General features: G+C 58.8%; 1 protein-coding gene and 1 long non-coding RNA gene across 2 annotated transcripts; one reads left to right on the forward strand and one right to left on the reverse strand.

Annotated features, from left to right (window-relative positions):
* Positions 1-5461: 5461 nt before the first annotated feature.
* Efhd2 (EF-hand domain family member D2) lies at positions 5462-20555 on the forward strand. The gene is made up of 4 exons (XM_005317485.5): positions 5462-5862; positions 16947-17094; positions 18186-18317; positions 19037-20555. Exons 1-4 carry the CDS (start codon positions 5552-5554, stop codon positions 19166-19168), a joined length of 723 nt encoding a protein of 240 aa, XP_005317542.1. The 5' UTR covers positions 5462-5551; the 3' UTR covers positions 19169-20555.
* LOC144367889 (uncharacterized) lies at positions 11531-13282 on the reverse strand. Its single transcript, XR_013427460.1, has 2 exons — positions 12884-13282; positions 11531-11812 (listed from the first exon to the last, which is right to left on the reverse strand). It is a non-coding gene; the product is annotated as an uncharacterized LOC144367889 (long non-coding RNA).
* Positions 20556-21128: the final 573 nt, after the last annotated feature.

Raw genomic sequence — 21128 nt, forward strand, 5'->3', positions numbered from 1 at the left:
ATCACCTCTACAGTTAAATATCCAGCCTCCGTTCTTTCAGGCAGTGAATACTGGGTGCCTACTATGTGCCAGGCACTGATGCTACTGTGCTAGATGCTGTGGCCTTGACCTTGGCTCCCCCTTTCCTGTTCTGATCTACTGCTTCAACGGAAAGGGAGTTGGAATCGGTACTGGGTGTGTCGCAAGCTAGAGCTCAGTTTTGACATTCACATATATTTTGGCTTTGAACAGGCTCACTGCTGGGTGTTCTCTAAAGAGAGCTGTAGGCAGCGATGACCCTCTTCTGGGAGTTTCTCTGTGCCTTCTGGCAGTTGACACTTAATAACTAACAATAGTAGCTACTTTTTATATTGCTTTTGCCAGCATCAGACCCTGTGCTGACAGGATCCCACTTAATACTACATGTATCACTGCAGTTTTGCCTATGGAATGACAAGTCCAGAGTAGGTAGGTAACTTGCCCAAGGTCACAGTGCAGGGATCAGCGTCCAGACTTCTTTCCCTTAACTGCTCCAATGTATCGTCTTTCTCAGCAAATTCTACGAACCTGCTGGTTTTCTAGTCATCAGTGAAAGTGGGGACGGCACTTTTTCTATAAAGGGACAAATAACAAAAGCCTGTTTTCTAATAAGAGGCCATTTTGCTTTGTCACCGTAGGGTCTCTGTTGCCTCTGCTCAGCTCTGCCATGGAGGATGATGGGTAAATGAATAAGCATGGCTATGTTCCAATAAAACTTTATTTATAAAAACAGGCAGTGAGCCAGATTTGCCAACCCTGTGTTCAGCTGACTAGATGATGAACACCTGCATGCTGCTTGCAGGAAGTCAAATGATCACTGTCCCCACCATGGAGAGCAGGTTCGGTTTTCCCGTGTGCCGTGAGCTGCTCTAAGCACTTCACATACGCTTTCTTATCTAAGTCTCCCAAGTAGTCCGGGAGGAGAGAGGACTTCTAGGGTACAGACGAGACAAGGCCAGAGAGGCACAGTAACCTGTGGGCCGGGATTGCCCAGCCAGCTCCTAACACCGGCCACGCTGTCCCGACTTCAGAACTGCATCCACACGGCGGGGAGCTGAGCCTGTGGCCAGAAGACCTGGCTCCCCCAGCCTGAGCCAAGGGGATGGGCCTCCACTACCCAGCTCTTTCCACGGGCACCCTCTGGGCGTCACCTGCTTCCTCTAGTTGATACCTGAGCTCAGGTGTCTGCCGAGGCACCAGGCTAGTTCTCTCCCCTGACTCTGCCTTTCTCTGCATGGACCCACTGTGGTTAGTCTTACAGTGTCCCTTTCAATGTCCCCAGATCTCAGGTCCCAGTGTTTACCAGTGCCTTCCGTATACTCCTCCTCCGTCCTGTCTGCTGAGAACAGAGCGCTTAAATGACCTCTGAGGCACAGTGATACCCAAGGACCAGCAGGTCACACAGCCCCAACCCCTATCTGATACCACTGTCTGTCACTTCCTCAGAGGACACAGAGAACAGACATTTGAGAGGATTGTATTTTAAGAGCTTCTGTTAACCTTTTTGTTGAGTCATGTGGGTGCACAAAAGTGTCACTTTAACAGCTTCTCTTTCTTGGCAATGACCTTGAGACCTAAAAATGGGCCACCCGATGCTCTGGAGGGGACGCTGAAAAGAACACCCACTCTGTCCCCGGCGCTGAGGCAGCTCAGGCCCTCCAGGACAAACATTTCCCCGCACTGACTTCAGGCCAGGCACCATGTGGGCGCCACGGATGGCAGTGGAACCAGGAAGCCGCATGGTGTGGGGCATCAGAGACCACAGGGGGCTTCCCTGGAAGAGTTAGAGCCTCTCGGTCACGCAGCGGGGGGTCCAATAAATCTCACACTTCAGCGGGGAGGCCTGCCCTCCCCTGCTTGCCTACAACCAAGAATGTTCCAAGACCAGCGCCCAGTGCCCAACACAATGTGTCTTGATTGCCTGGAGAGAGCGCGAGCGCTGCTGCTTCTCAGAGTAGCTGCCACCAGAGGAAAAGCCACGATCAGCCGCCCATATTAGCATCAGCTAGGAAGGGGTCCAGGGGACACTGCAGAAGCAGCATCACTGGATTTTAAGGTACCCCCCATACATGAACACACACACACACCTGCGCACACACACCTGAGCACACACACACCTGTATACACCTGTACACACACCTGCACACACACACCTGAGCACACACCTACACACACAACTACACACACACACTAACACATGCACACACACACACCTGCTCACATGCATACTCTCCAGCCCATTCGAGTGTTAGACACTGATCTGCCCATCACTTGGACCCGCCAGTGACCAGCTGGCTATATGGAACTAATCTGAAAGACCATGGAGGGTCTCAAATATAATTCATAGTATCCAAGATCACCCCAAAGGCAGCTGTAGACAAGGCTTCTACCAGCAGTCGTTGACCCCCCCATAACCTTTTCTCCCCCACCCACCCAGGGGTGGCATCATGCCCCTGATACCAGCTGATCCTCATTGCACCCTTTGCCTGGCTTCCAGATTTTCAAGAGATAAGAAAGCCTCTGAGGCCAACCAGCCTTGGACTCCTTCCTCTGCCCTTACCCCAACTGCTGCAAGTGAGTATTAGTGTTGTCCCTGAACCCTGACCTCTGAGCATCTCCTCAATCCATCACGGGCTTCCTGCTGAGTGCAGAGTACACTGATTCGTTAGCACACTGGTGTTTGTCAAGCAGGAAGCCCCTGCGCCTTTTATGAGCCGGCTTTATCTCCAACAGCCTCCCCAGACCCCTCTTGCTTCCCCAGCATCTTGGGCTGGAGGGACCACCCAGGGCTGCCAGGCTCCGGAATGCACCCCAGTGTCCGTGCCACCTCCCCTAGGCCCAAGGGCCTTTCCCAACCCTTTTCTCTCCTTCTTGCTTCTCCCCCCACCTCTTTTCAAAATGCTGTTGTTTTTCTTAACATTCCTTCACCCCCCCCCAAAAGACGGTTACACAAGTCGATGTGGGAGGAAGGAGAGAGCCCGAGTCAGCAATGACTCAGTGGCCTCCTCCCTGATGCTGGAACTTCAAAACTGGCTCTCACTCACCCCTGCCTCTGGAAAAGTCCTTTGCCGAGGGTGTGATTTTTCCTGAAGATCATTCTTTCCGCATGACCAAACGCTGCAATGTGTCACCAGTGCAGATCCCTTCTCTCTGCCAGAACCCATGCTTGGGGCACAATACTCAGAGTCGTTCCAAATGACTTCCCCTAATAAAGAGGCAAGTGATGTTTCCTGCAGGTTCCGTCTCCACACAGAGCCCACACTTGGCTTTTCTCCCCTTTGGTTTTAGGGGGTGAAGGGGGCTGGCGGGGAGTCCTTTTCCTGAAGTGTGATGACCTCGGAAGGGGAAAGTTCAGATGAAATGATGCCCTTGGGCTGCATCTCTGGCTTTGGGTCAGATCAGCCACAGGCAGGGCCCGAGCCCAAGGCCTCCTGGAGATGGTCACAGCAGCAGGCAGCTGGAACTCCATGCTCTGCAAACCCTGACAGCTCTGAGGAAAAGCAGCCCAAGAGGTGTTAAAGGGCTCTTCCATTCCAGGCAGCATTTCCTGAGCTCTGAATTTAACATACCAAGGCTCTGGTGATCAGCTCCTCTTTTAAGATGCAACAGGAAATGAAAAGGAATTTCCCCTACCTCCAAATCCTGGTGCCTGCCCTGCCTCCCTAGGGCTGTGTCCACACAAGTCAGATGGGAAATTGACCACAAAGTTGAAGAGACACAGCCAGGCCAAACAACCCCAACCAAAACCCCAGGTTTATTGCATCTATATAAGTTGTTTTTTCAAGAAAGCAATCCCTTCACGTAATCTCTACACTCTAAATAAGTTTGTTCCTGTGTCAAACAGATGCAAAACATCCCATAATAAAACAGTCCTGCTTCATGCAGAATCGTTAGAAATCATGAGATGGGGCAAGTGGAGGCTTGCCAGAGTTTTCAAAGTAATTAGCTGCTTTGGGAGGAAGACCAAGAATTTGGCAAACCTAAACATCTACAGACCTAACTGTAAACATGCCAATCTATACCCTGCCCTGGTCCTTTGCATTCATTAAGTGAACTATTTTTCTTCCATTGGGTTCCTCAAGACTGCAAAGGGAGAAAGGGAGACTGCCTGGACCAAACTGCCCAAGAAGAACAGAAACTTAATTCTGAGCTTTAAGAAAATAAAACCATTTAGGCTGAGCGCCTTTACTGGACTCGGAAACAATCTCACAGACAAGTGAATGAAAATCTCACATTTTCTAAACTCTGAAAGTGCTTTTCTCAATTTCATCCTTTAAAATATCTTTCAATTCAGTAATTTTCTGAACTCCACAAATGCCAACTGAATGTCTTCTGTGCAAGCCACTGTGAAGCAGCTTTCTGGCTCAGGTGCTCTCTGCCTCCAGAGCATGGGTGCTCAGGCCCTGCCTCCATCCTTCCTCTGCACCTTGGCTGATGGGCGCAGATGCTGCATCCAGGACTCCGTGGAACGTTTCAGAGAACACCTACAGAGTACCTTCCTCCAACTAGATCAGAGATTCTCAAACTTCAGGGAGTAGAACTGACCTGGGTGCTTGTTAAAATGCAGACTCCTGGGTTCCATCCCAGAGATGAGCGGTTTTTCTGGATTGGAGCCTGGGAATCTGTATTATAACCAGTGAGACTGTGACTGTGGTTTCTGAGGCTGGAGCTCCCCAGCTTTGCAGTTTTAAAGTGACAGACAGGACCAGGTAGATACTCTGTGAGTTCCCAGACCCCTTCCCATGAGTCTTTGGGAAAGACAGCTCTCCTCGGGGGCCGCATCAAAATGGCACCATCATTGTCAGTCCACCCAAGTAGAGTCACAGGTGACAACCTGGCCCCACAGCTGTTCTGCCAAGTCATCCATGTGGTGATGGTGCTGCCCAGGAGGACGGGGTCAGCCCCTTCCCTTCCCCTCTCCCGTCTTGGAGGACCCTCTCCTGCTGGTCCCTCCTTTCTGGAAAGAGGCCAGCCGCTCCAGCCACGTCTAAGCTGGGCTCCTGCTCCCGGGGCCAGCCTCTCCAGACCCCGCAATCCTCACTGAGAACGCCAGCGTTGCACCGCGAGTCGTCTCCATGGCAACCGACAGGATGTCACAGACCCTGGACTTAACGGAAAGGGGATTCCAGAGAAGAGCCTGCGGGCGGCGCCCCCAACCCCGGACTCACACCCAAACTGCGGGCGAGCCCCTCTTCCTTCCCGCCGCGGTCCCCGCTCACATGCCGCGCGGGGGAGCAGAGGGAGGATGGGCTTTTCACGTGGCGCCCCGGCCTCACCCGGGGCGACGATGGCGGGCTCGGAAGCCGGGACCCCTTGAGCCCCGGCGACCGAGGAACCCCGCGCGGGGCGGGAGCCCGGCGGCCGGGAGCGGGAGGCGGGGCCGAGGGTGGGGCGCGGGCGGTCCCCGAAGTCCCACCTTCGGGGGCGGCGCCTGGCGCCGGGGAGTGTCAGGAAGAGGAAGAGCGCGGCCGGCTGCGGTGCGCGGCGCGCGGCGAGCAGCGGCCGGGCGGAGGCGAGCGCCGCGCGGGCCACCATGGCCACGGACGAGCTGGCCACCAAGCTGAGCCGGCGGCTGCAGATGGAGGGCGAGGGCGGCGGCGAGGGCGGCGACGAGGCCGCGGAGCAGCCCGGCCTGAACGGGGCGGCGGCGGGGGCGCCCGAGGAGGCGGCCGAGGCGCTGGGCAGCGCGGACGACGAGCTGAGCGCCAAGCTGCTGCGGCGCGCGGACCTCAACCAGGGCATCGGCGAGCCCCAGTCGCCCAGCCGCCGCGTCTTCAACCCCTACACCGAGTTCAAGGAGTTCTCCAGGAAGCAGATCAAGGACATGGAGAGGATGTTCAAGCAGTGAGTGCCCCGGCCCCCCGCCACCCGGCCTCGGCCCGAGCCCCGACCCCTTCCCGCGTCGCCAGCCCAGCGCCCCCGGCCCCGGCACACCAGGCTGGGGCACTCCAGCCCTTCCAGCTCATGACGAGGCTCCCAGACCCGCCACCCACCACGCATAGGGGTCCGGGGACCGCCGGGGCCCCTGGCACGTGACCCCTCCTCGTAGTGATGCCTCCCCGGGTACACCACAGGCGCGCGCACGGGTCTGGGAGCCCCAGGGCTCCCCAGATAATCACGATCCCCCCTCCCGCCGCCGCCGCCACCGCACAGGGTCCCGGGACCCACGGGACCCTGCACCCTGTGATTGACTCTTCCCCCACCACCCACACCTACACACACGGAGAAGGAGGGCCTGGCGACCTCCCTTCTCCCCCCTCATCCCAGCTACTCGCTTCCCCACCCCCACCCCGTACCGGCTGGTCAGAGATAAGTACCCCGTGCCTCTCCAGGGAGGCCAGTCCTGCATGGTGCCAGACACATCCCTTTTGTTGGGGTCCTGTCTTTTCCTCTGTTTATTCGGATCTGCCTCAACATGGGTTCTGGAAGGGACGCCCCCACCCCTCGAGTTATTCAGCATCTTTCTAGAAAACTGTGGCCAAAGACTCCTCAGCCCTTCCACCCCTACCCCTTTCCCCATGTGTTAGCCAAGTGCCAAATCTTTGGCCCTCAAGTGGTCTTCCTGGGAAGGGGCCCCTCAGTCCCTGTCCTCAACTCTGTGGGCGTGCAAACTGCCGCCAAGCAGCCCCCTGGAGGCAAAGTCCTCTTTCTACACACCCAGATCCACCCTGCTCATGGCCTCCTGGCCCTCTGCACCCAGCACTGCTGTCACCAGGCCCCCCACCACCCAGCCTTCCCTCCCGCATGGGATCCCCAATGCCCCACACCCACTCCATTCAGTGAGGGGCTGTCCTCTCTGATGTACCCCTGCCCTTTATTCCATGATCCCACGCTGCACTGCACCAGGTTGGCCGGGCACTCCCAGGCCCCTGGCCTCAGCCTTTCACCCCCCACAGAGCGAAACTTAATACTGCTGGGGAGGAACTAGAGAGGAAAGTGCCAGTTCCTCCTCAGGCCTGTCCCTGGGTCCACCCGGTTGGGATTGAGATGGGCAGCCCCTCTCCCCAGCCATATTTGTGCCCATGGAGAGGTGAAGGTGCCCCGTCCCCCTGCCTTTGTTAGCCTTCCCCACCTTCTGATGCCTGTCCCCGGGCCCTGGCTCCTGGACAGGGAACAGCCCACAGGCACTGGACTGGCATCGTTTCCAGAAGAGGGTGGCACCATCAGGAGGCTGAGTCTTGGGCAGAAAGGACAAGAGGTCTAGCCACCCAGCACAGGCAGGCCAAGGCCGAGGCAGGGGTGTGACAAGGCTGGCGCCACCTGGCCTGAACAGGCAGAGGGGTGACAGCCACAGCCACAGCAGCTCACAGCCCAGAAACCAAGCAGGAAGCCCAGGGAGGGCCGTGTCACGGGGCCACAGCTTGAGAAAGGCGTCTCCCACTTCTCTACTCCATCTGCAGCTTCTGCATTTGGCCCCAAACAGGGGAAGAGGGTTTTGGTTCCCAGACTCAGGTGGTGGCTAGAAACCCCATACTCTTCCAGAGATCAAGTCCTTGACCCCACCCCAAACCTCTGCCTGGAAGTCTGGGGCACTAGGAGCCCCCCTCTGATTCAGGCCCTGGTTGGCGTTCTAAGGCTTCCTCCCAGCCAGGGCCAGGCTGGCCAGGTCAGGAGGACAGGGTTTCCCCCATTTCAGGAAGAGCAGCTGGAGAACTGCTTGGGCCCCAGGGTGCTGTGTGACTTCCTTGTGGAATTTGCCCCGGGGAAGTCCAGAAGCTCCTGGGTGACACAGAGATCCCTGCATTGATAGTGGCACTGAGGCGGGGATGAATTCCTGGGACCCTCCAGCCCCGTGACATGGGATGGCTTCATCACCCTTGCTCGGGTGGGGAGTCTCCTTATTTATCAGATAAGTTAAATAACTTGCCGAGACCACAGAGGTAGAAAAATGGGTCAGGGCAAGATTTGATCCCAGGTCTATGACCCCCAAACCCCCGTTCTTCCCGACTGAGTTTCCTGTTAGACTCACCTGCGGCCACATCAGAAAACTACCCCAGCACCCACTTCCACACGCACAGCTGATTTCCCTCTCCGTGTACCCACGGCCAGCCCCCGCTTCCCCTTTCCTCCAGGGGCCTCCTTCTCTTGGGCTTCCACAGCACCCCTGTCCCCCCAAAAAGATGGAGCTGTTTGGGGAGAACCCAGACCCCCACAGTGAGCAGGGCCTGGGAGGCAGCAGTCTGGTCAGAAGGGGCGCAGCTGGGAAGTCCTGGAGTATTTGCAGATACACAGGATGTTTGGGGACGAGTTTGAGGAGGGGTGCCCTGATGGAGAGTAGGGGAACTGAACCTTCCAGTCCTTTCCTGGCACCAGGCCCCTCTGCTAGGAGGGCCGAGGGGGGCCAGGAAGCTGGACCTCTAGGGAAGGAAGTGGCACCCGCCAGGGGCCCTGGCTTGGGTGGAGAGTGGCAGATTTTGTATTCAAGGAAACAAGGCTTCACTGTGCCAGCCCAGCCCAGCCCAGCCCAGCCGAGGCCCGGCCGTGAACAGCCGACAGACAGGCTCTCGTGGAGGACAAAACCCCTGTTCTGCTTCCACTGTCCAAGTGGGACAGCCGCCTCCCGGGTCCCAGCAGGGCCCAGGGATCACAGCCAGGACTTCAAATCCCAGGGCTGGGCTAAGAGGAGGGGGGAGGGGGAGGGAGCCTGCCCTCCTGGGACGCTGCCACCAGCCCAGTGTAGGAGATGGGCTGGCAGATAGGCCTCTGGGGGCGGCCTTTCTCTGGTGGCCAGGAGCTAGGGAGCCTAGCCCACTGGCCCTCCCTGGGCCTCAGTCTACCCCTCTTTCAAAGAGCAGGCCATATCTCTGATTCCCGAGGCCCTTCGGCTCCCACCTTGTTTCTGAGGGGTCCTGAGAGCGTCTGGGTGTCAGCATTGACCTCCAGAGACGTCGGGCTCGTCCACTCAGCATGGACTCAGCAGATACATCCTGAGAGCGGTGGAGAGCGTGGGGGGGACTGGAAAGGCCTGGGGGAAGTTAGACAGGTTCTGGCCATTGCTGATCCCCACCCAGGGCCACGTAGGTGCCTCCCGGGAGAGACCTGAGGGTTGACCCCAGCCCCCTCGTCATTTTACAGAAGAGGAAACTGCGGCCCAGCAAGGTTGTGACTTGCTCATGGTCACCCAGAGGTTTTCAGTGGCTGAGCCAGAACTTCCTCGTCTCAACAGTGGGAAGAGTGGGTCCTGCTTCTCAGGCTGCGTCCTGGCGCGGTGCCAGGTGCAGAGCCACTCCATCCTGGCCTCTCCTGGAGCCTGGCCTCTCCGATGGCCCAGGGCTGCGTCCATAGCCTCGAGCCCCCTACCTTCTTCTTTCCCCTCTCTACCCATCCATCCAGGGCTGTTTCTAGAACGTTCCAGTCGGGAGGGGATATAGGACAGCCCAGAGACCCCCAGGGATGCCCACCTCTGGGCTAGCCACAGCCTCAGTGGGGCTCTGGAGGCTCCTGTAAGCTGAGACCTGCCAGAAAGGCCGGCAGCCCTGTAATTCCGAACCTACTGTGGAATGTGAGGACGGTGCCCTGGTTCCTTGTCTGCCCAGCCCCGCAGCCCTGTCCCCAGCTTCCTCATCTCATGACCCCTTACGTCAGAGAGACAGGTTTCCCTTTCCTTCTGGCCAGCTCTTACTGTCACAAGTTCCTGAGGCCACCTGCCCTCCCCTGCAGCGGTCAGGAGCAGGACCTCTGGAATCTGTAGCCCTGGGTTGGAATCCCAGGTGTGGGCCCTGGAGTCGCCCTGGAGCAGTGGTGAACTAGGACCCACGCTGGGCTTCAAAGGGCTCACCCAGCACTTGGCCCAGGGTGAGTACTTCCTGGGCTGCTGTCGCCGTCACCCGCAAGGCAACATCCCTCACCCCAGCCCTGAGGAGGGCCCAGGTGGGGGTCGTACCATACCCACCCTGGCTGCCTCCACTTACCCTCAAAGGAGCTGCCAGGCTGGGCAACCATCTTTTGCTTGGGGCCTGAGTGACGGGGACCTGGTGTAAGAGTCTGCCTCTCTTCCTGCTGAACAGACACTCAGATTGACAGCTACGTATGGCTTTGATAAATAAGGGAAAATGGAGGAATGAATTCATTATCAATTCCGTGGAAGGCAGGTGGCAGAAGAGCTCATAGCGGCGCTGGCCAGACACAGGGCTGAGACTCCAGGGCCCCCTGCTCCCACCCAGCAGTGTCTCCCTAAGCAGGGCGCTCAGTTTCGCTGGGTGGCCCTGAGGCTATAGGAACTACTGTTGAAGTAAGGATTCGGTGTGAAAAAGCCCCGTCCTGGGAAGGAGTGCCTGGCGGCACCGGTCTGCAGGCTGTTGATATGAGGGGATGCTTTGGGGAGACACAAGGTCTCCCCATGATGGTGACCCACAGGTGATAGTGGAGCCTCTTCTGTGTGCAAGTTCTAGAGAGTCAAGCGAGGAATCAGCTCCTACCTTCAAGAGGTGTCTTACGGAGAACCCTGATGTGCAGGGGTCCTTGGGATAGAGCTGGGCCCGCAGGGCTAGAAATGGAAGGTTCTTGAATTTCCACCCCGAGGTCTGAATGCTGCCCTGCGTGCTCCCCGCATCCAGCCCCCGCCTCCCGCCTCTGTGTAGAGTGAGCCGCCAGGGACACCTGCTCCCAGAGGAGTTGATCTGTGTGTCCTGTGTGACACACGGGGAGATGGAGGCTCAAGGAGGTTGAGTCACTTGCTCGGGGTTGTACCCAGTGGTGGTGCAGGATTAGAACCAGGTGTCCCTGCAGAGAGCCCTTTGGTCTGTGATGGAGGCGGGGTCTTCCCTGCAGCAGCCAAGAGCCCGACCTTCCGGCTGCCCTTGATGTACACCTTCCTGCCTGCCTTGTCCCCTCTGCCTCTTCTGAACTCTCCTGTTTGCCATCTGGGTCACAGCAGGCTCAGGGACCCAGGTCCTCGGGCGGCTGGAGCAGAGTCACTCCACAGCCTCAGGAGGGTCAGCCCCACCCTCCAGCAGTTCAGTGCCCCTGGCCACAGACTTCTGCTTTTCAAGGAGAGCAGCGCTGGGCTCAGGCCAGGAAGTGTGGCCCCCAGGTGGAGGGTCCTGAGCCTGAGGGCCCTTCCCAGCACCTGCTGCTCACCCCACCCAGAGGCCACCTGGACCGGCTCCACTCCAGGCCCCTGGCCTCCTGCTGAATCCCACATCCAAGGAGACCTGCATCACCCATTTCACAGCTAAGGACACTGGTCTCAGAGAGTTCTGTGACTTGCCCACTCACACAGCTGGAAAGAGGCTGAGACAGGATTTGAACCCAGGTCTGGCTAACTCCAGGCCCCTGACCCCTTACTCACTCGGTCCATGGACCCACAGCAGCAGCAGCAGCGGGAGCTGGTGAAACCTGCCAGACCAGAGTCTGCATTTTAACACAACTGCCAGGTGTGCACCCAGCACAGCCTCTCCTCCACCTGCCTCAGGCAGACCTGAGGGTGAACCTACGAAGATGACTTATCTGACTGCTCAGGATAGCAAGATGATGGAGTAAGCTAGATCCTAAAGACCAGGTATATTAGGCATTCAGTAAGTGCTCTTTTAATCACTACCATGACATTTGGGGGGTCTTTTTGCAGCGCTGGGGATGGAAACCAGCAAGCACTCTGGCCTCCCGCTGCATCCCTGGCCCAACAGTGGTTATTATTAAGAACAGGCAGGAAACAAACTCCAGATGCTACAAGAGCAGGCAGTGCTCCTTCACGGTTGTGACTGGTTGAAAGGGTGTTGTTGAACTTGAGGTTAAGATGTCCCTGAGCCCTGCTGGGTGGGACGCACATGCCTGTAGGTCCCGGCGACTCAGGAGGCTAAAGTAGGAGGATCATATGTTAGAGGCCAGCCTCAGCAACTTAGTGAGACCTGGTCTCAAAATAAAAAAACAGAAGGGCTGGGGATGTGGCTCAGTGGTAAAGTACTGCTGAGTTCAGTCCCCACTACCAAAAAATATATATATATTTTTTTAAAGTTCCTGTCCCTGTCCCTTGACAGCCTCTACCTTGCTGTCACCCTGGAGGCTCTCACTTGATCCTCAGACTCACCAAAAAAAAACAGGGTGGAGCCATGAGCACCACACTGGTTCATTCATGATTTCTTTCTCTCTCTCTCTCTCTCTCTCTCTCTCTCTCTCTCTCTCTGTCTCTGTCTCTCTCTCTCCCCTCCCTCTCCCCCTCTCCCTCTCCCTCCCTCCCTCTCTCTTTTTCCCACCCCTTCTCTCTTTCTCCCCCTCCCCTCTTGGCTGATGTAGGGTAATGGTTCAAGGTCAGATTCTGCAGATAGGACTAGAGGAAGTGGCCAGACAGTGGGGCAGCGTGCAGAACTAGTCATCACCGGCACTAGGCGGACCCCTGCCTGTCCCTGCAGCTTGGGCTGGGCCCAGCTGGCCACCAGCCAGCAAGGTCAGACTTTCCCGTCCTCTAGAACTTTGTTGCCCCAAGGAACCTGCCTTCCCACCTCTCAGGTCAGAGCAGAGAGGCCCAGGCCCCCCTACGAGGAGCAGGAGGATATTACTACTGTGAAATTTAGTAGGTTCTCAGTAGGTCTGAAGCCCCTGCCAGGTGCTATTTTATTTACGACTTAATAATCCTAGTGGTGGATTTTAACAAGAGTAATAACTGAGTGCTGTGACCAAAGCCAGGTGGTCCTGGGGGCACCTGAGACTCTGTCTTCCTGGGGCTCTGCAGGCCCAAAGGGACAGAGGCCTGGCAGGGGGTCAGGAGGGACAGAATAGGGTCCCTGTGCTCCCACACCACGGTTCCCACCCGAGCAGAGCGGTGGGCTTCCCATCCTCAGAGGTGCTCAAGGCGCTGGGCAGGAAAGCTGCCCTGGGCCTCTGCCCCTCCCACGGTACTAAATGACATGCCCTCAGTGCCCCTTCCAACCTGAGCTTGATGCGGGGTGCAGAGGCGGGTGTTTCCGGTCAGGCTGGCTGGGATCCCCGCTGCACCCTGGCCGGGGCCAGTTCGCTGCATCTCTGAGCCTCCGTTTCCCCACCTGCTAAACAGAGGTGTGTGCGCAGTGCCAGCTCGGAGAAGGCGCTCAGCACAGAGAGGCTGGGACAGATAATATTGTTCGGATGGGGACGGGCCTGGGTGTGGCCCGGGCACTGATATCACACCACTGGAGCCAGCCACCAAGGACTTCTGGGGATCCAAACTGGGGTGGGGGAGGGAAGCCGCCGACAGGGTGTGACCATGCTCAGCCCAAAAGCAGGGTCTGCCTGGGTGGTGGCCCTGTTATTTTCAGGGGAAGTGGGAGGGGATTTTGTCACCAGCATCCAGGACAGCAGCTGCCGAGCCCTCCCTGGTGAGAGCTATTCAGGGGGAGGCGGGCAGGAATGTGGGCACAGGGCCAGGCTCCCTCTGGTACCGCAGAAAAGTGCTGCGCTCCAGCCGGCCGCGCCGTCAGTCCCACCTGATAGCATTGGCCTTGGCACCCTGCAAGCTGGGGAGTGTGGGACCCTGTGGGGGGCGGTGCAGAGGCTGGGAGAAGGCACACAGAAGGTTCCCCATGCAACGGCCACCGTTATGGTGGAATCAGCAAGTTTTATGCACCTACTGTGTGCTAGCCATTTTATATCCCTAGTTGTGTCACTTTTTAAGAATCCTAAGGGTAGATGGTAACAATGACAACGATTGGTCATTATAGTTACTGTGTCATAAGAAGGGTTTGTTACAGGCGGGAATCCACTTGAATCCTCTCTTTCAGGCCTCATTCGAGGAGAATGAGTGCTTGGACCCAGATGGGAAAATTGAAGCGTATGGGGTTAGGTGGCTTACCCAGGGTCGCCCAGCCAGCAGGTGGCAGAACTGGGGTTTGAATCCAGGTCAGTCTCAGTTAACCCTGAAGCCTGGCAGCTCCCCAGCCTCAGAGCGCATCAGGCCCGAGAGCACACAGCGTACGTCGTTCACAGGAGTCTTACACACCTGGCCTCCCCCAGCCTTCTGTCACCTCACCTTGGTGATTGAAGCGTTGTTGGCACTTCTGCCACTCCTGCATGGTCCCCTTGGGGGTCAGAGGCTGCCTGGGATGGAGCCCAGCCCTGGTAATTGATTGACTCTTGATTGATACAGGCAGCGGTTCACAGTGCGGTTTGAGCCACAGCCCAGCCAAGTCTGGGAGCTGCCAGAGACAGAGGAATCCAGAATCCAAGTCTCCTTCCAAGTTTGGACACTTTATCTGCACTTCCTCTGAGACCGAGTTGCCCCTGGCTTTGGGAGGAACTCGTACACTGTGGTCACAAATACAGCTGGGGCTCAGAGAGAGAAGGGCCTGGGACCCCCAGGGCTGGGGCTGAGTCCCCGGCCTGCTGGTGCCCTCCTGCCTAATCCTGACCTCCAGGGGAGCTGGGCACAGAGGCTAAAGGGGAGGTGACTGACGCACAGTGGGGAGGGTGGGAGCCTGGCCTCTGTGGGTGCAGTCAGTCCTCGGTGGCCCCCTGAGAGCCACCGATCTGTCAGGGGTCTTCCCTTCGACACTGCTGACAGGAGGCCAGACCATCTATGTCCTGGGCACTGTGAGGTGTTCCATCCTGGCCTTGGCCCACCAGATGCCAGTAGCACCCCCCTCTCCAGTCGAGACAACCAGAAACATCTCCGGATATCGTCACATGTCCCCTGGGGGACACACACCCCTGAAGAACTGTAGTATGCAAATATTGAGCCCAGGCCATCTGGCTGCAGAGCCTGGACACTTGTCCCCAACCTCCATTTGGAGCCCAAGGTCAGAAAGCAGGGGTTGTGATCCTGGGGGCCACTGGGGAGGGGTCCGAGTGACTTGCCTCAGGAGAGACCAGGTGCCACACCAGGCCCCTCTGCGAGGGCTGCCTCTGGGGTCCTGAAGCAGCCGTGGCGCTCTGCACCCGCAGGCGGCTGGAGAGCCGGAAGCAGGGGCCCCAGTCACCCCGCAAGGCCTCTCCTGCTTGAGATGGCCGTTGGGCCATGGGAGCTGCCTGACCCCTCACCACCAAACCGCACCTGCTTCCGCCCAAGCCGCAGCCCACGGGCTCTCTGGCCCGACTCCCCGGGGGGAACAAGGCCTCAGGACGCTGCATTCCTTCCAGGGTTCCATCTTTCCTGTACTGCATGACTTCCAACCACTGACTCACTTGTGAACTATTTATACCCCTCGAACAAATGCTCCCCTCCGCACTCCAGGCAGACCGGCTGTGCTCTGCAGGCAGCCCTGGGACACGTGGGAGCGGCCGGGCACAAATGTGCAGGTTTGAGCCTGACAGTCCAGCTCCACCTTCACTACTGTGTGGCCTTGGGTGGGTTACTTAACCTCTCTGAAACTCCATTATAAAATGAGATGATAACCAGAATTAAGTAAAATGAATAGGTTAAGTTCTGGTGCCAAGGCAGATTCCAGTTAGTGGTTGCTATTAGATATCTAAAGTCATGCCAAGTTAACAAGAGAAAGACAAAGGGAGGTGGGAGCCCAGAGCAGCCCCAGAGTGAAATAAGTTCATGCAGGACCTCCAGGTCCTCGGACCCTCTGTGTCACACGGCTGTGACCCACACTGTTCTCAGCCAGCCAACCGCAGGCCTTGGGGACCATATGGAGAGACCACTCTCCCCAGCTGTCCCAGGACACAGGCAGGGCCTGGCTGGACCTTGCATTAAGCCCGCCTCCCCTGGGCTGTGTGCTGCAGGCACCGGCAGCACCTCCCCAGCTGGGGACAGGCCTGGGGGCCACTCTGACTGCCACTCGTACCACAAGGAGACTGGTCGAGATGGACATTTAGACCCAGCCTGCGGCCTGTCCCTGGCACTGCCTGGCGGTTGGTGGTAGAAAGAGGCGTGGGCAGAGGCCTGGCTGTCACCAGCGCCACCACCCCTGCAGGCTCGTGGCCAGCTCTTCCCTGAACACACCCCAGGCCTGCCCTCTGCCCGAGAAGTTGGTCCTCCTGAGACCTGCGGTCCTGCCCCATCCTGGACGCTGCCCTAGACGAGGGCAGAGACCCTCCGACACTCCTTGCTGGTTCTTGCATTACTCGCAGCAGATGGCAGGCTGGGGAGCAGGAAGTAGAATGCCCAGTACAGAAAGCACTGTGTGGGAAAAGCCACTCATTCCATGGAGAGAGGGATGGAGGGCTGGGGTGTGGCTCGGGGGGACCTAGAAGGTGCCAGGCCCTGGCTTGATCCCCAGCAAAAGAAAGGGGGAGAGACCCCGTTCACATGCCACTTCCTCTACCTGTACTTCCCAACTGGGAACGGTTTTGCCCCCCAGGGACACTTGGCAGTGTCTAGGGGACATGTTTGGTGGGAAGTCAACATCCCACGGTGCCCAGAACAGCCCCCTCGGCAAGGAAATGTCCTTCCCCACACGCTGGCAGTCTGGGGGGGAGACTCCCTGCCCTCCCCCACAAGGCTCCTCCACCGGAAGTGGACCCTGGGGAGAGGGGTGTCCTGAGGCCAGCAGGTGCTGGCCATGGCCGGGGCTCGTCTCAGCTTGGCCCCCACCCTGTGGTGTGTGAGGTCTTTCTCACTCGTTCACGACACGCTCAGCACAGGGACTGTGGTCATGTGGTCACAGCTTCCTCACAACCAGGCTTGACAAACAGCGCTGTCACCAGCGTGGTGGCGCCTGCTGTCATCAGAGGCTGAAGCCGAAGGATCACAAGTTCAAAGCCCCTCCGCAATGGCGAGGCCTGTCTCAAAAATTTAAAAAGGGCTGGGGAAGTGGTCAGTGGCTAAGCCTGGTTCAAAAAAAAAAAGCATTGTTCAGCAGGCAGGAGGCTGGGGTGGGGAGTTGCCCAAGGCCATGTGGTCACCAGGCTGAGCCACACATCAGGACCCGTCTGGGCTGAGGTCCCTTCCAGCCGTGACAGGATGACATGATGGTGCTAGGTGTCCTCTGGGCCCCCGGGACCCCTCCTCTCAGACTTGCCGCCTCTCAACAGTGACGTCTGAGATGTCCTCAGGCCCCGCTCTGTGCCCACAGGTACGACGCCGGGCGCGACGGCTTCATCGACCTCATGGAACTGAAGCTCATGATGGAGAAACTCGGGGCCCCCCAGACCCACCTGGGCCTGAAGAACATGATCAAGGAGGTGGACGAGGACCTGGACAGCAAGCTCAGCTTCCGGGAGGTGAGCCCTGCCCAGCCCACCTCCGCCAAGGCTGTCCCCAGGGCTTGGTGTCCAGGGCGACGCTGACCCTCCCCCACCCCCTTGTTGATGACTTGACCACGCGAGGCTTCAGAGGCATCCCACAGCAGGCACCAGGGGGGTCCGAGGTGCCCTAGACGAGGACAGACGTCCAGCCCTTCGTGTACGGGACATAGGTTGAGTGACTTCTGTATCCCCAAACCTGACCAGGCCCTGAGGGTAGAGAGAAAGTCCCTGTCCGCCGGGTCTCCTGCAGTATGGAGGAGGAGATGCCAAGAGGACACTAGCTCCGTGCTGGGTCGCTAGACATTGAGGGCCGCCTCCCTCACACTGAGACAAGGACAAGCCTGGTTGATGGCGGAGGAAACAGAGGCTCAGAGCCACCTAGGAATGGCGCTAGACCCAGGCAGCACACGGTTAGATGCGGGGCGGGTGGCCTCTGCAGGAGCCCTGGGCCCTCAGGAGCTGGCAGGAAGCCTAACCAGTGTTGTGCCCTTGTCCAAAAATAACTGACGCCATGCAACAGGCCATCGTGGTGACTTTGCACTGATTTACTGTGCTCGCCGAATTGAAAACTCTGGACTTGGAAGGTTAAAGGAGGCAGGGGAGAGACAGGTAGCAAGGGCCTGGGTGAGGATGAGCGGCCCCAGGGGGTGGGGAGTGGGCAGCCCAGAGGACACAGTTTCAAATCCTCGTGGCACTTCCTGGCCCTGGGACACCAAGCAAGTCTCTGAGCCTTCTGTGCCCTTACAGCTGAGTAGAGAACTATCTGCTGGGGGAAGGGTGGGGACCCAGATGACGGCTGGGTTGCAGGAGCCAGATGTGGACAGGGCAGGGCCACGGTAACCCCGACCCGGAGAGCAGGCCGAGTCGCCTACCCTCCCATCCTGCACCTGGGTGGCAGAGGCCCGAAGAGGGAAGGGTAGGGGACACAGGAGATGCCAACCCAGCTCTCTGGCTCCCAGGCCTATGAGCCAGGCGCACAGGGGGTGCCTGAGGCTGGGGCCCGGGTATGGTCAGAGACCTTGTCCCCTCCGGTGCCCACCTGACCCTGGGTGCCTGTCCCGCTGCAGTTCCTCCTGATCTTCCGCAAGGCAGCGGCCGGGGAGCTGCAGGAGAGCGGGCTGCACGTGCTGGCCCGCCTCTCCGAGATCGACGTCTCCACCGAGGGCGTCAAGGGGGCCAAGAGCTTCTTCGAGGCCAAGGTGAGGAGGCTGAGACTGCTGAGGCCGGGCGGGTGTGGCCTGGGCCCGGCTGAGCCGGGGGTCAGTACTGCCCCTCCTGTCCCTGCTGAGGCCGCAGACCACAGAGGAGACGTGGGGGAGCCCTTAAAGGGGAAGGGCCGGGGGACAGCAGAGTAGGCCGGAAACAGAGATGCCAGCCTGGAGGAACCAGGAGGGGCCCCCCAAGGCCACCAGCGTGCACAGCCACTCCCCTTTCAGCCCATGCCCAGCTGGAGGAGACACATCTGGTCTCTGGCTCCCGAGCCTGGACATATGCCCCCTGGGCCACCAGGCACCTGTCTCCCTTATTTCTTCCTCTTCCCGGGTGAGGCTGAGACTCTTCCTTTCAAAGGTCTCCTCCCCCTCCCCCTGGACTCCCAAGCCTTGATGGAACATAGGGGGGTTCACCCGTGGAACTGGGGTGCCGGGGGTCTCCCGGACAGGAAATCAAGGATGACCTCAGCAACGCCCACCAGAGGACCCTGAGTGTGCCTCAGCCACTGAGCAGGCGTCCAGCCCCGGGAGCCGGGAGGTGCGCTTTGTTGAGCCAGTTCTAGGTGGAGACGGCAGCTCAGAGAGGTGCACGCAGACCACGGGCCAGAGCTGGTGCAGCAGAAGCATGAGCCCGGAGGGACCCTAGCAGGCAGCCCGTGGTGGCAGTGGGGAAGCCCCCCAAGCCCTGACGCCGCCCCCCGCCCCAGGTGCAGGCCATCAACGTGTCCAGCCGCTTTGAGGAGGAGATCAAGGCGGAGCAGGAGGAGAGGAAGAAACAGGCCGAGGAGATGAAGCAGCGGAAAGCGGCCTTCAAGGAGCTGCAGTCCACCTTCAAGTAGCAGGACACGGCCACCACCCTCCCTGCCCCGGCAGCCAGAAGGCAGGCGGCGGGCAGGGGAGGGACAGCCAGGCCTGGGCTCTGTCCCGTGGGACCACTCCTAAAGATCTAAATTGTGAACGAGCTAGTTGAGGGGTCTCCTGAGTGCCCTGGCCACTGCCTGCTCCCTCCCACTGTCCCTGAGGCTGCCTCGCCACAGCTGCCCCTGCCCCAGCCTGGCCCAGCCCTCTGCGGCTCTCACCCCAGCTGCCCTGCTGCCTGCCCAGCTGCTCCGGGCCCAGCTCCTGGTTCTAGGTCCCTCCCTGCCCCTGTGCCTGCTCTCCTCATACTCACCCCTCTCCCTGCCACCTGCCCCCTGGCCCGGAAAGCCCCTCCCTAGACTGGAGCAGGAGGGGCCCTTGAGCAGACCAGGGCCTATGAGAGGACCCTCCCCCAGGACTTCTCCTCTGGCCCCACCCCCCTCTGCTGGAATGGGAGGACTTCTATTTTGGTGAAGGGACCCAGGCCCTGGGCCCCGTGCAGACATGGAGATGGGACCCCTCCGGGCAGGGTGAGGGGGCCGCTGTGTGCCAATCTACCTCACAGTCCCACACTCTGCCGGGCATGCTATGGGGTCACGGGGCATGCCATGGGGTCACGGCAGGAGGGCCTTTGGGGACAGAAACAGGTGCTCCCCGCATCCTGCCCCAGAACACCCTGAGGGCCCAGGGGACCGTGCAGAGAGAAGGGCCGGGAGAAAGAACCAGCCCTCGGCTCATTCCCCAGGAGGCGACAGAAGTGCTTCGTGTGTGTGCAGCACCTGCAGTGGGAGCGGGACCGCCCCTGGCACGCTATCCCGCCTTGACACCAGCCCCGGCGCCTGCCTGGCACGCCCCGCCTAGGAAGCATGGGGACCCTGTGCCCGCCACCAGCCGCGCCCGGCCCCCAGTGCGCTTGCTCACGTGTGTGTCCGTGTGTGTCCGTTGCTGTGTCGTGAAACTGTGACCGTCACCCAGTCCAAACAAGTGAAGGGCCACCGAGGCCACAGTTATGCAACTTTCAGTGTGTCGTGCCAGCGTCACTGCTTTTTAAACTCGGTAACTCTTTATTTTAGTACCATGTCGCAGGAGTCGGCGGAGCTCCGGCCAGACTTGCAGAGGTTTTATTTTTTTGGCCTTAGAATCTGCAGAGATTAGGAGGTTCCGGGCCCGAGCAGCGCCGGGCCCTGGGTTGCGTTTGCCTTAGCGGATATGTTTATACAGATGAATATAATTTCTTTTCCTTTGGGCTTTTCGCTTTTTATTTTTCTCCCTTCTCAACACTCCCTCCCCCGCCCCCCCCCCAAAAAAGGCTACTTCTTCATTTGGTGGTACGATTATTTTTTTTAACTAAAATAAGATAAAATTCTATATTCTTAGGTGTGAGTGTGGTTCTTGACGGTTCGTGGGGGGCTGGGGAGGGAGGGGACAGGAGTGAAGTGACCTGGGATAAAGGGGTCATGTCGGAGGTCTGGGGAAGAGAGGACCTTCACTGGTCTTCAAGGACAGCATGACACCCCCGGGCACGCTCAGCACCGTCTGAATTGATTCATCTAATTCTCAAACCCGCCGGGAGGTGCGTTTCTATCCCTTCTTTGCGGATGAGGACAGGGAGGCCAGCAGGACCCAGACAAGCTGCAAGGTCACCGCCTCTGTCTTCACCGCTCCGTGGCCAGGAGTGGCACTAAGGCTACCGGGATTCTGGGTTGATGTGCCCCAGCCACACAGACGGCTCAAAAGTCTTGGGTTCACTGGACAACACCCGGGAATAAGGGGTGGCAGCAGGGGGGATCTGACAGATCGGGTGCCCGCGGGGTCCCTGTCTCCCCGTCTGTCCAATGAAAGGGTAGACTAGGTTCTTGGGATCTTTTCGGCCCTGGGGTTCCAGAGGGCTGCTCCCTTTCAGCACAACCTGGGGCCAGGCCAGGAGGACAGAAGCTTGGG

This window comes from Ictidomys tridecemlineatus, chromosome 11 (assembly GCF_052094955.1).
Source record: "Ictidomys tridecemlineatus isolate mIctTri1 chromosome 11, mIctTri1.hap1, whole genome shotgun sequence".
Taxonomy (NCBI): Eukaryota; Metazoa; Chordata; class Mammalia; order Rodentia; family Sciuridae; genus Ictidomys; species Ictidomys tridecemlineatus.

Bases quoted from the DNA above. Each gene is read 5' to 3' on its own strand.
- Efhd2 (XM_005317485.5), top strand. From the start codon at position 5,552: ATGGCCACGGACGAGCTGGCCACCAAGCTGAGCCGGCGGCTGCAGATG. The intron at 17,095-18,185 runs GTGAGCCCTGCC...GTCCCGCTGCAG, and splicing joins GCAAGCTCAGCTTCCGGGAG to TTCCTCCTGATCTTCCGCAA. The intron at 18,318-19,036 runs GTGAGGAGGCTG...CCCCCGCCCCAG, and splicing joins AGAGCTTCTTCGAGGCCAAG to GTGCAGGCCATCAACGTGTC.